The 15,273-nt window shown below is 49.2% G+C and overlaps 1 protein-coding gene across 1 annotated transcript in view; it reads left to right on the top strand.

Annotated features, from left to right (window-relative positions):
- The window catches only part of MYO1D (myosin ID), a gene marked incomplete at both ends in the record, with an annotated part of 152,400 nt that overhangs the window by 43,093 nt on the left and 94,034 nt on the right, over window positions 1–15,273 (top strand). Inside the window, 6 exons of the mRNA XM_082297298.1 lie at window positions 1,028–1,173; window positions 1,255–1,369; window positions 1,988–2,158; window positions 6,817–6,887; window positions 8,742–8,816; window positions 10,256–10,388. Of these exons, the coding sequence (XP_082153424.1) occupies window positions 1,028–1,173; window positions 1,255–1,369; window positions 1,988–2,158; window positions 6,817–6,887; window positions 8,742–8,816; window positions 10,256–10,388 (711 nt within the window). The remainder of the gene's footprint in view (window positions 1–1,027; window positions 1,174–1,254; window positions 1,370–1,987; window positions 2,159–6,816; window positions 6,888–8,741; window positions 8,817–10,255; window positions 10,389–15,273) is intronic.

Below are 15,273 nucleotides of genomic sequence, written 5' to 3'. Positions count from 1 at the left end.
GTCAGAACTGCACCGTGCTCAGTGCCAGGAGGATTCCTGCTGGGTCCATCAGCAGTGCTTGCTGTACATCCTGCAGATTTCTCTCTGAACCTACGTGTTCCTGAGTTCTGTAGGGGTTTGTGGCACCTCCCCATCCCTGCCCTTCCAGCAGGGTCCAGCTCCCACAGCCGGCAGTGCCAGGAGGGGCACACCGAGGAGGGGACAGGCTGCAGGCCAGGCTGGCATCTGCAAATATGTCATAGAGGGAGGAATTTTCTGTGAAATGGGATCCTCAACTTCATTTTGCAGTTAAAGAGTAGAGAGTGGAACTGGAATACCTAGAATTCAGGTTGGAAACACGAAGTGTTGGGTTTTTTTAATTTTTTAAAGAATTGTAGAATGGTTTGGGTTGAAGGGACCTTAAAGGACCCTCACACTCCAACCCCCTGCCATGGGCAGGGACACTTTCCATGAGAAAAGTGGGTACTGATGGCAGGAGTGACAATTGTTCCTCCTCTGCTAAGAAATCAAATTATAAGGGAGGAGCAGATCAAGTTATGAAGGTCCTTGATTATTAACTTGACTTCTTTTCCTGAGATAATGTATTTACCCAGCTTCGCAGCACATTTTGAACATGAGGACTTTGAAGACACCTCTGCCTCCAGAACATTTTCTTTGTGAAAGGTGAACAGGATTTTCCTGTCATCGTTCAGTTTTTGGGTTTCTGTGACTGACCTCTCCCTTGCTCTTCACTATTGTTAAATAATTCTCAGGAATGGTACTTATTAGGCAGCTGAAAAGCTGACTGGAAGCAAATTAGGGAACTGCTGCACCCAGTGACCTCACTGGGATTTCGACTTGTTATAAATGAGTTTTGGAAGAAAGAAAAGAAATACTTCCATAGAATATTTTCTCCAGTCAGTAGCTGCTCACTTTCAACAGAACATTACCTGTAGCTTTGGTGGAGGCCTGGAATGAGCTGTGTTGAATTTCCTGGGAAGAGCTGAGGCAGGTGCAGGCAGGAGCCCTCAGTCTGTGTTTCCTGCAGGCCATTTACGAGCGTCTCTTCTGCTGGATTGTGACACACATCAACGATGTCATCGAGGTGAAGAACTACGACACCACAGTGCATGGCAAGAACACAGTCATTGGGGTCCTGGATATCTATGGCTTCGAGATATTTGACAATAACAGGTCAGCCACCTTCTAAAGCCCAGTGTTGTGCCCTCGCCTGTCCCAGAACACTCATCACCTTTTCTTCTCATGTTTTTGCAGTTTTGAACAATTCTGCATTAATTACTGCAATGAAAAGCTCCAGCAGCTCTTCATTCAGCTGGTTCTAAAGCAGGAGCAGGAGGAGTACCAGCGAGAGGGAATTCCCTGGAAGCATGTGAGTGCTTTGGCAGGGGAGGGAGAGGTTGCTGTGAGGTCAGTGTACCAGCACAAGTCCCAGATCTGAAGTTGCTCCACATGCAGGCTCCAGTCGATGGGACATCTGTGTCCCTGCCAGCTGTCCTGTCAGGCTGGGATCAGGCTGGGGCGGGAGCTCCCCAGCCACCTCAGCACGTGTGTCCTTGGGAAAATAAGGGACTCCAGGTCTGAGATGAAACCTCTTGTGGCACCTCTGTGATGCCGCACACACGACTGTGCGTTTCTGTTCTGAGTGCTTATGGATTTTTCTAGTTGTTGATAGTAACATTCAAAAATCTTGACTTTTCCTGTTCAAACTCTTCAGAATGCCAAGAACAGGATGTGCAGTGTCACTGTGGTGACTGCACACAGCTGAATTGTAAAAGACATTTTAAAGGGCATTCAGCAGCAGAGGTCTCAAGATGTTTGTGAGGGGTTTGAAAAATCACTTCCTTTGTTGTTCAGCATAGGAGAGCAGCCTGCTTGATCAGGAATTAGAGATCTGCACGTTCAGAGCTGATTGCTCCTTGCTGTCACACTGGTACTCTCCCATTTCTGCAGCCAAGGTCACCAACACCCTGTCCTTTGTTTGCTGCAGATTGATTACTTCAACAACCAGGTTATCGTGGACCTGGTGGAGCAGCAGCACAAAGGGATCATTGCCATTCTGGACGATGCCTGCATGAACGTGGGGAAAGTCACGGATGAGATGTTCCTCGAGGCCCTCAACAACAAACTGGGGAAGCACGCGCACTTCTCCAGCAGGAAGGTAACCCACAGACCTTGCTGTCCTCTGCCATCCCTTCTCCGTGTTCTGAGGTGGAATGGAATGAGGAAAAAGGGGTTTAGGGGTGGCTGGGTTGGAATCGCTGCGACTGAGTGTGAGATGAGGAACCCGGAGCAGCTCCAGCCGCAGAGGAACCCGGCAGAGGGAGCTCCAGCACGTCCGATGGCACATCCCTTTTATTCCGGGATAAAAGGAGCCTGAGCTCGTGCCTTGACATACCATGATGTCATCTGGAACCAATCGATGCACCGGCTCGGCCCACGTGTTGTTCTTCCCAGGCTGCTCTAATACATAGTGACAGTGAAATTGTTCGCACTCCTGCATTATTACAGCGCTGTGATTTGGGCTTTTTTCATCGTCATTGGCTGCAGACCGTGCTCATCTCCCGCTGCACCTCAGAGCACCCCGGCCCCTCGCCCGGCTTTGTCTGGGCTACAATGGGCGAATTAAAAGGCTTCATTTGTTCCTCACTTGGCAGCAGATTGCAAAATGGTCACCAGCCTGATTAATTTGAGAATCTTTCACACTAAGTAATCAAATAAGGGCCTTTAATTTATTGACGTCTCTCTACTCAGAAACACTGTCTGAAATGCGTGGCTCAGAGTGCCAGTCCCCCCTGCTCCCTCCCACCCCGGCACAATGTTTTATGTAGGTCAGAAATACCAAATTAGCCTGGTTGTGTAAGATATGTGCTAAAGGCTGCCTCCGGGAGGCCCAGGATAAACAATGGGTCTGGCTGTGGCTGTCTGAGGAGAGGCCAGGATGAAAGTAAACCAAAAACCACTTTTTCCTCCCAGATGCTGCTTTCCTTAAATGCCCTTTTGCTGCAGCACACCTGATGTCTCACCTGCCACGTGCACCTGAGCTCAGGGAGTGGGACAGGGAGCTTGATTCCAGTGTTGACCCAGATTTCACATGCCTGAGCAGTGACATGGCACGTTCTGAGAAAACCCACCTGAAAACAAGTGTGAGGCCTAGTCTGGGTTCCTGTTTGAATGCAAACGGCTTCCTTTAGTGGTAATGCTGGTGGGATGGAGCCTGGGATCCTCTGCAGTGGGGAGCTGGGGGAGTGGTCCAGTTTCCAGAGCTGTCTGGTCAGTGGATGTAGGGAGAGGTGTTTGGTTTCTGCTCTGTCCTGGCTCCCACATCTGCCCAGGGGAAGGGGCTCTGCCACAGAGGGAGCAGGTGGTCCTTTAGTGTGGTGGCAGAAGGGGATGGAATTTCAGGAGGTATTATGGGAGGCTATAAAATGAACATTTAAAAATAAAATCTGCTCAAGTCCTTGCCTTCAGGAGTCCCCTCCCAGCAAGGAGACATTAAAGGACAGCATTGCCAGCTGCAGCGTTCCTCAGCAGGAGGTGGCGTTGTCAGAAACTGCCTGCACAGGCTACAAGGGAGACAAGGAATCCTGCTATAAATAATGTTTATGGAGGGGGTGATGGATCTGCCTGGCTTGCTAATTTCTAGTTAAATCAATAGAACCTTAAAAACACTGACCCATAAACCTCTCAGCATAATGATTATTTTTTCTCCCCATTGCATCTCTGCTGATGTCCCAGCACCTCAGAGCTCTTCCTCAGTCCCACCCACAACTGCTGTGGGAAGCCTGAGCCTTCTGAGCTCTTCTAATTTGGATTAAAACAAAGGGCTTGATTCCATCTCATGCCGTGCCTTTGCAGACTGCAGTGGCTCCACGCAGATCCTGTAAATTTCCACACATGGGAACTGTTCCTGAGGAGGTGAAGTCGTGTGTTGGGAGCAGCTCCCGTCCCTCAGCCCAGTTCATGCTCCGCTGCTCCCTGCAGAGCATGTTGCACACAGGCTCCATGTGGAGAAGCTCTAGGGGGCTGTGGTGCCCTAAATAGTCGTGTCCTACTTTGTGTACCCGGCTGCTCCACGCCGCTGGCGCCCTTGTCCTGGGGAAGGCTGAACAAGCCAGGAGAATGCTGGTTAACACTTCCACCAGCAGAATTTGTGGCAGAACGTTGTGTTCCTGGAGTGTGGGGTGTCCTCCTCAGATTTGTCTAATACTAATCTGGATGTGCAGATGTGCCACATGTTCTGGTGGCCCTTCCCAACGTCACCGTTCGTATCCTCAACCTCTCCAAATTCCATTTCTTTTCTGTTGATATTATACTTTGGAAGGATCAAGTGCAGTGACAGACAGTCCATGAATGCCTCAGTCTTCAAATTGTGGAGAGCATCAATCTCAACAAACTGGTTCTGAAGGGAGGAGTATCAGAAGGTCCATTCCAGTCCACCTGATGTTGTGTCTGCCAAGACACTGGACAGTGGTGAACGCCCACATGAGAGCCCAATATGGGACAAATGTGAACTGATAACTTGACCTGCTTCCATCTTCAGGGACCTGCAGCCCAGGAACCTCCTGGTGTCCTTAGTAGGGTTTTTTGTGTGGTCTTCTTGGTTTTTCAAATATACAAAGAATTCCACAGCTCAGATAATCATGTGAAGAGCTCCTTCCTCCTTGTTTCCCTCCCTCCTCGCTTTTCCATTTTAGATTACACCTCTCACCTCCTAGTTTTTAAATGGCAAAACACAGTTCTCTTTCGTGTCTTCCACTACATCATCTCCACATTTTTTGCCATCATCTCTGGGCATTTCTTTCCTAACCCAGAGAGGCTGAGTTCATTGGCCCATCCTCCCAGGGCAGGCAGTCAGCAGGGGATGGTTTTGCCCTTCAAGCCTCTCCCAGTTTTCCATGTTCTTTTTGAGATGAAGGAGAGTAGGTAAAGGGACAGTTTGGGGCCCATCAGTTCCTGTGAACTTTGCCCTTTCTCAGTGGGAATCCCTGCCCTGCTGGGGCATTTCATTTGCTCTGCTTTGCCCTCATTTAACTCCGGGTGTCTCCCGCAGTTTCTCCCAGGCAGCCCTCAGTGATGAAGTGCCACCACCCAGCCCCATGACCTTCCCATTGCCCTCAGGTTATGGCTCATTTCAGATGCTGTGAAAGCACAGCCTCAGTGCCGGCTCCCACAGGATTCCCATCTTTCCAACACCTTTCTCCTGTCTTTACTACCCTTCAAATGCTGTGAGCTGTCAGTGAGGAGCCTCCTGCAAGGGCTCCCAGAAACCCAAGCAGGTGATCCACTTTATCAATGGACTTGCTGCTCTTTTTTTCACTAATTTCAACTGCTTTGTCCAGCAGACACAAAGTTTGGAGAGAATCACGCCTTAAGAAAAAACAAACCAGCAAACAACAAAACTCCTGATTGCTGTGTTATGGCTCCTTCCAGCCTCTCCAGAGCTGGATGAGCTTTAGGAGGAGCTTGTGCTGCCAGCTGTGCCCTGTCTGGTAGCACAGACACATTTCTTTTTCCATTTGGTATTTGCCTCTTTTATTGACTTGTTGGTTTGAGCTGTGTGTTTGGGTGGCTGACAAAGGCACTCCCTAGCCCCGTGCTGGGAACACACTGCAGCAAGAAAAATGACTTCGTTTTCCTGGTATTGCCTCGTTCCTTCATTTCCTCTGTGTTCTGCTGCACCTCGGTCATCCATCAACTCTGCAGCTCCTGGTGCTCCCTCCTCCTGCTGTGCTGGACTTCCCACACCTCTGGGACCTCCTGGGGACCTTGGTACTCACGCTCCTTGGGCTCCTCCTTGTGATTAATTTTGTGTAAAGTATATTCTATTTTTTTCATCTGTTCTTAACAGTTTGAGCCAATCTATCCTGTGCTCTTGGACACAGGTGAATTTTTGGAGTGTATCTCCCTGTGCCAGTCATCCCTCCTGCCCTGCATTTCAACCATGCTAATTTCCTCTTTTATTTCTCCAAGACTTTTTGTGGATAGCAGATATCTGCTCATAGCCCTCGGTGTTGTTAAATGCTGCCTGCAAAGACTTAATTCATCTCCTGCTCCTTTTGCCTATAACAAAATCCTCATTCTTATCTCATTCTGCCTTTTTAATTAAGCCAGCCCTGATGGATTTTTTGGCTCCTGCTATTCCTGAAGGGATGAGTGTGTTACAGCCACTGCTGTTGAACAGCTGCCATGTGGGCACTGGACATCTTCTGTTGTGCAGAAGGAATGGGATGGGATGGGATGGGATGGGATGGGATGGGATGGGATGGGATGGGATGGGATGGGATGGGATGGGATGGGAAGGGAATTTGAGCTGGAAGCAGAGGGCTGGAGCAGTGGATCTGCACAGGGGTCCCTGTTTGAGGGGTGTCAGATGACCAGGAGGGATCTGGGGCAGAACAAGCCTTGCTGTTGTTACAGCAATTGGCCCATTTCTCTGCTGAGGAGCTACACTGCAATGGGAAAAAATATAAAGGAAGATTTAAAAAAAGTCGTAAATTAACTCGTGGGTGCAGTGTTTCTCTACAGGCACAAGTGTTCTTTTTGCATAATGGTGTTTCTGAGATAATATCAATTTCCTGATAAAATTATAGGCTCTTGCAGCTTCATTTGTACAAGCACATATTCTTACAGTGCATCCATGAAAACATTATCCAGCGCTGGGTTTCACATCTGCACATGCACATAGAAAGTGGAATTCCTGCAGTTCCTAGTGCTGTTTTGAAGGCAGGTTGTTCTTCCATGGAGCTTGTAAATCCAGGGATGGTGTTTTAATATCAACCCAAGGCTAGTATTTTGATGTATGTGAATTTATTTCAGCTTTGTGCCACGGACAAAACGCTGGAGTTCGACAGAGACTTCCGGATCAAGCACTACGCCGGGGATGTGATGTGAGTTGCCTTCAGAAATAAAGTTGCACCTTCTATTTTTGTCTTCCCAGCAGCTCTGAAGTGGTACAATATTCTGATTTACTGCTGCTTCTGGTGCAAGCCAGAATAGCTGTCATACACAGTTACAGAGTGCAGTGCTTGCTTATCAATTAAATCTTCTGCTGGTGCCTTGCTCTACAGAGTGGGAATTTGTACTTGGAGTGAAACAAAAGGAGAGGGAGGGGTGGGAGTGAGGGGAGAGCAGTGCTCCAGGGAAAAAAAAGAGGGAAAAAAGGCAGCAGTGTTTATGCGAGAAAGCTACACTGAGCTAATAAAATCTGGTTTAGACATCTGTTTGGTGTGATTATATAACTCTGGCTTTAAATTCTCCAATCAGCTGGAGCAGGCTGGAAGCACAGGGGAGTGATAACCTGCAGGAGGGATCGGGGCAGGAGGGTTGGGAGGTGCTTGCCTGGAACCTGCAGGAGCAGTGCAGGAGGTGACAGCAGTGGGAAGGGAGAGTGAGTGGAAGTGAAGGATGCACATGGTAGGAACCATTTGCTGGGAAAGCTGTCGTGTGGAATATCACTGGAGTCACTTAATGATTTAGGATTTGTGTAACTTCCCATGTCAGAAGAAAGGGAGTTACTGGGGGAATAATTCATAATTTCTTTTATCTTGAGATTGATTTTAATTTTAATTCCAAGGACAACCAGTGTTACCATACTGGAGCCCATGTAGCACAGGCAGGTTGTCTTCTGGAGCCTTTGCTGAGCAATTTCTGACAGGTATCCCTGATTTCAGGGGGGTTTGGAGGAGAAAATACAAGGTGCTGTCTTAGTGGTTAAACCTTCTGAACTGCCAGTTGCTGACAAATGGTGAAAAAGAAAACTGAAATGTGGAAGGAATCACAGGTAGTTCAAGCTCAGATCTTATGTGGAGCCCTAAGACTTGAGGGTGGTGAGGCCCTGGCACAGGATGCCCAGAGCAGCTGTGGCTGTCCCTGGATCCCTGGAAGTGTCCCAGGCCAGGTTGGATGGGGCTTGGAGCAACTTGGGATAGTGGAAGGTGTCCCTGCCCATGGCAGGGGGTGGAATTGGATGACTCTTAAAAGGTCCTATTCCGTGATTCTGTGATTTGAGGATGGCTTTGTACAGGGATTTGCAGGTTGTGGGTTGATCCCAGAGCCTGCAGGTTGGATGCAGCTTCCCAGGGTGGGATCTGCAGCTCAGGAAACATCTGTGTGAGTGTCACTGAATGGGGAGATTTTGGACCTTTTCCATGAGGACAGAGCACTGCCTACCTTGAGACTTGGAGAAGAGATGAGACCCTGAAACAGTGACCTCCTGGAGTGGTGTTGCTGTGGGAATAGAGGAAGGAAGGAATCTAAAATGTGCGTGTGTTGATTTCCAGGAGAGCTCCCCAGTCACTGGTCAGAGGCTGCTCTGGAATTCAGCCTCTCTCCACCACGAGAGGGGCAGACTGCACAGACTGAAAAACAAACCTGAGTTTCTCTAGGATTTAACACAAGCACATGCTCAGCTTGGAGACAGAATCCTGAGTGTAACTCCTGAATTTGGGCCACCTGCCCCCTGCACAAGTGCTGTGAGGTGTCTCAGCCAGCCCCTGCCCAGCTCCAGGGGCTCTCTGAAGCCAGGTTGTTGTTCCGTGCTGGAGGCAGGAGCTGGGCCCAAGGATCCAAGTCTCACACTCTGCTCCTGCAGCAATTAGTGATAGGCTGGGAGCAGGGCTGGCCTCCTGATTAGCATCTGCTGTGTCTGTAGGAGTGCAGGGATGCTGATTCCACAGTTAGCAGCAGCTCACAGATGGAGTTTGCTACTTTGTAATTAACTCGGGTTTTCCTGTGGTTTTTAGTTACTCAGTCACTGGATTTATTGACAAAAACAAGGACACTTTGTTTCAAGACTTCAAACGCCTCATGTACAACAGGTAAGAATATTAATGAGGTGAATTTTAATCTGATTTGTCAAAATCCTTTTTTGTGGAGTGATGCTATCAGAGACTCAGGTTTTCAGTGATTCTCTCTTCAGTGTGTGTGAATAAACACTTTGCTTTGGGATTTGATCTTTGTACATCTCCCATGACCCAGAGGCTGTTAGTTTGATTTTTCAGGTTAAAGTCCTTATTCTGTACATGTTGTCTCTGTCCTGATGCAGCCTTTAATTGAACTGAATTTAAAGTGTTTGTTCAAAACCAACTGATTGTGCAGTCAAGATAGTTCAGCGCTTGCCTGTGCTGCCTGATTTGTCATTAACCAGCTGCAGATTTACCATCACTGCTCTGTCTGTAATCACTGCTGAAGATACTGGGGAGCTTTGGTTAACAACAGCTATCCTTGGCCTCAGCTAAAACATCCTGTTTTGGATGAAAATATAGGGGGAAATGGGCAAATAGATTTGAATCCTTTCATGTGTGCAGTGACGTGAAAAGTGCAAACCATGAGGTCACGTGCTGGGCAAGCAAAAGTTGCCTTGAGATTCGAAATCCCATCAGAATGTGGGTGGAAGTGCCCATGGAGCTGTTTTTCTTCACCTGGCATTAAGCATGTCCTGGTTTTGTAATCTGCAGCTTTCAGAGGCTCTGCTCAGAGGACAGTGGGCACAGACACCCTGCAGTGCTGGGCACTGTTTACCTGGGCGGGTGTTAAATTGGTCTGCAGTCCTTTGGGCTGACTGGCTGTGCTCTCCCAAGCAGTCCCACTGTTCCTGTTTTCAACACTTCCCATCGACCAGGAACCTTGCAAAATATTTGCTGTGTGGTTTTATTAAATTTAGCCTGTTTTTTGTGTGAAGTCTCTGGAAAATCCTGTTCCCCAACACCACTTCCAGCACATTAAAGCCTGTGACAGATTGGCCATTGGACTGCTGTAAATGTGCTCAGTTTTGTCTGTTCCTGAACTCTTGCCATCCATCAGGGACAGTTTGCCTCATGCTGAACCCTTCAGAAATACAGGCTAAAGTGTATAAATTACTTTCTATATCAAGAGAGGTGCAGAAATGCAGCTTGAACACAGGTGCCAGGTTCCAAGGGAGGATGGTGTGGTCTCACTCTTCTCTGTGTTGATTAAATTCTTTCTGTTGTGTCAGTGAGGCAGCCCATGCCTTTGATGGATCACTCTGTGGGGTTTCACTGTCCTATTCCTGCACATCTTGATCTGAAGGAAGAATGTGCTGGTTGTTCTTCCAGATATTCAGTTGTAAGCTTGAACTTGCTCTTAAGAGCACAAAATGTTGTGCCAGGAATGTCACCCTGGTGTGGGTGATGCGCTGTGAGCTGGAAGCAGCAGTGGGTCTGGGTGGAAAGCAGCTGTTGGATTGTCAGTGGAGTGGGAGTGCTGGGAGATTGCAATTAAAGAGACTCTCTTGTAGCTCCAACCCTGTGTTGAAGATGATGTGGCCTGAAGGGAAACTGAGCATCACTGAGGTCACCAAGAGACCTCTGACAGCAGCTACTCTGTTCAAGAACTCCATGATTGCACTGGTGGACAACCTGGCACTGAAGGTAAAGATTCCTGTTTCAAATTGACTCTGACTTCTGATGAGAAGAGTGTGGCTTCTCCCTGGAGAGATTCCCACCTTCCCATCGCTGCCATGTGACGGGAGCTGAGCTGATCAAAGGCAGAGAGGAGCCATGTCTGTGCCAAACAAGCTTTTGGCTGGGAAGGTCTCAAGGGAGGATCGCCTCCATCCCCCATGAAGAAGGTGGACTTCTGGTTCCTCCATGACCAGTGTGTCTTTCACTTGTAGGAAAGCCAGTCTGTCTTAGGTAATGATTATTATATTAAATCATCTCTAGCAGAGCTCTTTGGGCAGAGGGCCCAGAGGATGCTGTTCATGGTGGAGAGGTTCTCTCTGGCTTCCCAGGCCAATGGGCTTCCATACAATACAGGCAGACCTGTGTGAGTTCCTTCTTTCCTCCTCTTTGCCATGCCAGAAGGTGAGGAGGGAAAGCTTTTATTTCACCAAATATTGCAGTTTTATGGTAGAAGGCATTGCCTGGGCAAGAACCACGTTGTGTGAAGGAAGGGGGGGAAGGGAATGCTCTGGGAAGGGGCTGTTGGAGCGGCACAGCCGAGCAAGTGCTCAGATCCTGTGTGAGCAGAGATCCCTGAGGAATATTGGGGTGTTACTGGAGCTGGGTGGCCTTGCTGGATTCCTGGCACTGGAGTACAGCCCACAAGAGATGAACAGAGAGCCCAGGGTGCTGCTGTGTGTTCACATTCAGAATAATTAAGCAATAAAGAGCTAAGTGTTCCAGGTGTCTTCTCAGGAGCTGTGGGAGCAAAGGAAACAGGTCAGAGCACGGCCACCCAGTGCTGCCTGTGCACAGCAAGAGACAGCTGCCCTCTCTTCTTGTTTCCAGAGTTAGAACATGAAATCACACCTGATTTATGGGGTCATTCCCAGAGGGTGCTGGGCACTGCCCAGGCTCCCCAGGGAATGGTCCCGGCCCTGAGGCTGCCAGAGCTGCAGGAGCATTGGGACAGCGCTGCCAGGGATGCCCAGGGTGGGGTTGTTGGGGTGTCTGTGCAGGGCCGGGGGCTGGACTGGGTGATCTCTGGGGGTCCTCCCAACTGAGGATATTCTGTGATTCCATGTTTCTGTATTTTCTGTTCCTGTGCTGGAGTGGGTTTGATCTGAGCTCTGCAGGAGGGTCTGGGACCCACCAAAGCTGCCTGGAGGTGCCAGCTGAGTCTCCCCAGTGAGGAATGAAGCCCCGTGGCTCCCCCAGGATGTTTTGCCTCAGGGCTCCTGAGAAGATGTCCCCATGAGCCCAGCCCAAGGCCAGGCCTTGCTGAAATAGGCACCATTAGTCAAAATTGAGAGAGTGCCTGTGTAGCCAGAGAGGAGCTTTCCTGGATGGCAAATCATGAGCTGTTGGAGCTGGGAAGGTGGCTGTGACTCTGGTGGGGATGGGGACAAACTTCAGTCTGCTTCCCAAAGAGTCAAAATTGATCTGATCTGTCCATCTTCCAAATAATCTGCTGGCTGACCCTGAGCTGAATCTGGTACAGGTGCCAGGAGGTGCCAGGAGCCCAGGGAGTTTCTTTGTGTTGTGAGAGGAGCAGTTGTGGAAGGAAAAGTTTCTCCTTGGTGTTGCTGGCTGTTGTTGCAGGTCTGGTCCTACAGAGTGGCCACAGTCACTCGTGCCCAGCCCAGCGTGGGGAGCCTGAGGCAGCCCAGGAGGGGGTTCAGGACAGCCAGAATCACTGTGGGGGTGTTGTGGGGAGGGCTGTGACCAGAGCACAGCAGGGAGCTGGGAGGGCAGGTTCAGCAGGCATCCGTGGAAAAATTTCCTTTCCTTGTTTATTGGAAAAGTTATTCCAGGCCACCTGGAAGCTGTAAAAATAGAATAGTCCAGAGTATGCTGTGCACTGTGGTGGTTTGAACAATCCCTGCAGCTCCCAGCAGGGCATGGAGAGTTTAAATCCCACCTTATCCATCTTGAATCAGTGGGTACCAGCATTGCTCACTGAAGGCTGCCTGGCTTGGGTGGAATTAATTTCCTTCAGTCCATTTATCATCAGTATCTCCATCACAAATACCAGCCTTTTCCAGGAGTAGGCATAACCAGGAACTGTTCCCAAGTCAAATTCACTTGAGGAGCTTCCTGTGTGTGTCTCAGTGTAGTGCTTTCCCATTTTTTACCTGTCCTAAACGTTCACTGAGAAACTTGTATTGAAGTTGTTGGGGTTTTCCTGATTTTCTGTTGAATAGCAATGGAGAAAGAAGATTTCATTAGTATTGAGATACCAGTGCTGATAAGCATAATTTAAACTCAGCATGCTCCAAAACCAGATTTCATGGAGTCACAGAACTGTTCAGGCTGGAAAAGCCCTCTGAGATTGAGTCCAACTGACCCCCAGCACTGCCGAGGCCACCACTGACCCCTGTCCTCAGTGCCACATCCACACCTTTTCTGAACACTTCCAGGGATGGGGACTCCACCCCTGCCCTGGGCAGCCTCTTCCAGGGCTTGAGCACCCTTTCCATGAAGAAACTTTCCCAATATCCAACCTGAGCCTCTCCTGGCACAGCTTGAGGCTGTTTCCTCTTGTCCTGTCTCTGTTCCCTGGGAGCAGAGCCTGACCTCCTCCAGCTGCCCCCTCCTGTCAGGGAGTTGTGTTGGTGAGACCCATCCTGCAGCCATGCTTGTGTCACTTTAAAGGGTCTAAATGTTGGGGAAGTTCCTTAGATAAGGCTCCTGAACACAACCTTTGTGTACTTCAAACAGTAAATCAGAGTGTGGAGAGCTTCTGGCTGGCTGCTCTGCCCTGAACATCTCTGTGAGGTGACTTTCGGGACAGTTAATGATATGCACATGTCATTAGCAAGTCAATAATTGGGCATTCAGGCCATGCCAGTGAGATGCTGGTCATGCACGAAGTACTGGATGCTCTGCCTCAAGTCACTGCCAGTTTGGATACTTGGCTCTTCCTTCTGCTGGGGCTGCAAGCGCTGCTGGTGAAGCCACTCTGTTTTGGGAACACCGTCACTGCAGCTCCAGGTGCTCTCTTCCTTCCCTGGGGCTGTGTTACTCATTTTTCCCATGCTGAATTTGGGACTGAAGTTGCCCTGGTGGGGAATCAACAATGACACTTTCTGTGTGTCTTGACTGTGGCTTGGACCCTGCAGGACTTTTTGGGAAGCCTGTGGTCACAGCTGATGGAAGCAGCTCTGAACACAGGGTTGCACAAATTGCTGAGGTCTAGGGATGTCAGAAGAATAAGGTCCCTTAGTGACAGCTAACACCAGTTCATATTATTCTCAGCTGTTTCTCAAAAAGCCAAGTTGAAGATAGGCTTGAGTTTTGTGCAGATGGAGCTGATGGTTTATGGATGTTACCTGAGTGTGCCCAGTGCAGTCAGTGCTCCTTGTCTCACCTGGGCTGTTCTGCCTCCGTGCTGCTCTGAAAACTCCTTTAAACCCTATTTATGTGCTCACTTTCTGTAGTCCTCAAACAGGATGGCTCCAGGAGCTCCTCTTTATTGATACTCATGTTTGGCCTCCCCGGAAAGCTGCGGGGTCTTTTGGCTGTAGCAAGAGTATCTTTAAACCTGTCCTTTGGGGGAATAGTCTCCGAAAGTGCCAATTTGGTGGGCAGGAATAACAATAATCTTGGAATTTTAGAATTGTTAAGGTTGGAAAAGACATTTAATTAAGATCATCAGGTTCAACCGTCATCCCAGCACCACCAGAATATCAAAGTCTGTGGCTGCAGTAGCTGCAGCATAAGTGGTTATTTAACTTTTCTGCTATCTAAAATAACAACCTTTAACATTCTCTTTTGTTGCTATTCTGGTTTAAACCTGGAATCTGGTGGTGAAGCAGAGCTCTGCAGTCTCTGAGAGAAGGGGCAGGTGTTGTGGTTACTGGGATGTTTCAGGGGCTTCCATAGGGTCAGTGGCACGGTACTGGTGTTGTTAACAGTGCAGGGGCTGTTCTCAAATCTGGTTTTAATTTCAGCTTCTGTAAACACAAGTCCATGTGGAGACACTGGAAATGTGGCTGGAAATGCCACACCTCCAATCCTGGGGGCAGTTTTGGGGCCACCATAACAAGAAGGACCTGGAAGGGATGGATATGGGAAGGGATTGGAGCTGGGACGGGGCTGGAGCCCCAGGAGCGGCTGAGGGAGCTGGAAAGGGGCTCAGCCTGGAGCAAAGGAGGCTCAGGGGGGACCTTGTGGCTCTGCACAAGTCCCTGACAGGAGGGGGCAGCTGGGGGGGGGGGGTGGGTCGGGCTCTGCTGGCAGGGAACAGGGACAGGAGGAGAGGGAACGGCCTCAGGCTGGGCCAGGGGAGGTTTAGGTTGGATATTGGGGAAATTTTCTTCACAGAAAGAGTAGTCAGGCATTGGCACAGCTGCCCAGGGCTGGGGTGGAGTCCCCATCTCTGGAGGGGTTTCAGAGCCATGTGGCACTTGGGGACAGGGGTCAGTGATAGCCTGGGCAGTGCTGGGGGTCAGCTGGATTCGATGATCTCAGAGGGCTTTTCCAGCCTGAACAATTCTGTGACTCCAGAAATCTGGTTTTGGAGCACACTGAGTTTAAATTATGCTTCCCAGCACTGGTTCTCAATGCTGCTGAATCCTCCAGATTTCCAGAATCTTTTGGGCAAAAACTTCTCATAGATAGAAAAAAGTGCTGTTTTTTCCAAAACCAAACCACTCAAAACAAAAACTGCCTTTTCCGGTTGCCATGTGCCGTTTCTCAAGCACGTTTTACTGCCCAGGCTCTGCTCTCTGTGATGGATTATTTTGGGTGTCTGTTTTGTAAATCCTGGCACAGGAAGCCCTGTGGCTGCCCCAGCTGCGACTGGTGAGCTTCTCTGGGAACTCTCTGGACATGCATCTCTCCCTTGTTTCTTTTCTTCTTTTCCTCCTCC

This window comes from Coloeus monedula (assembly GCF_965178545.1).
Source record: "Coloeus monedula genome assembly, chromosome: 26".
Lineage (NCBI taxonomy): Eukaryota > Metazoa > Chordata > Aves > Passeriformes > Corvidae > Coloeus > Coloeus monedula.
Note: the sequence above shows the minus strand (reverse complement) of the source record. Positions and strands in the feature narration are given on the sequence as shown.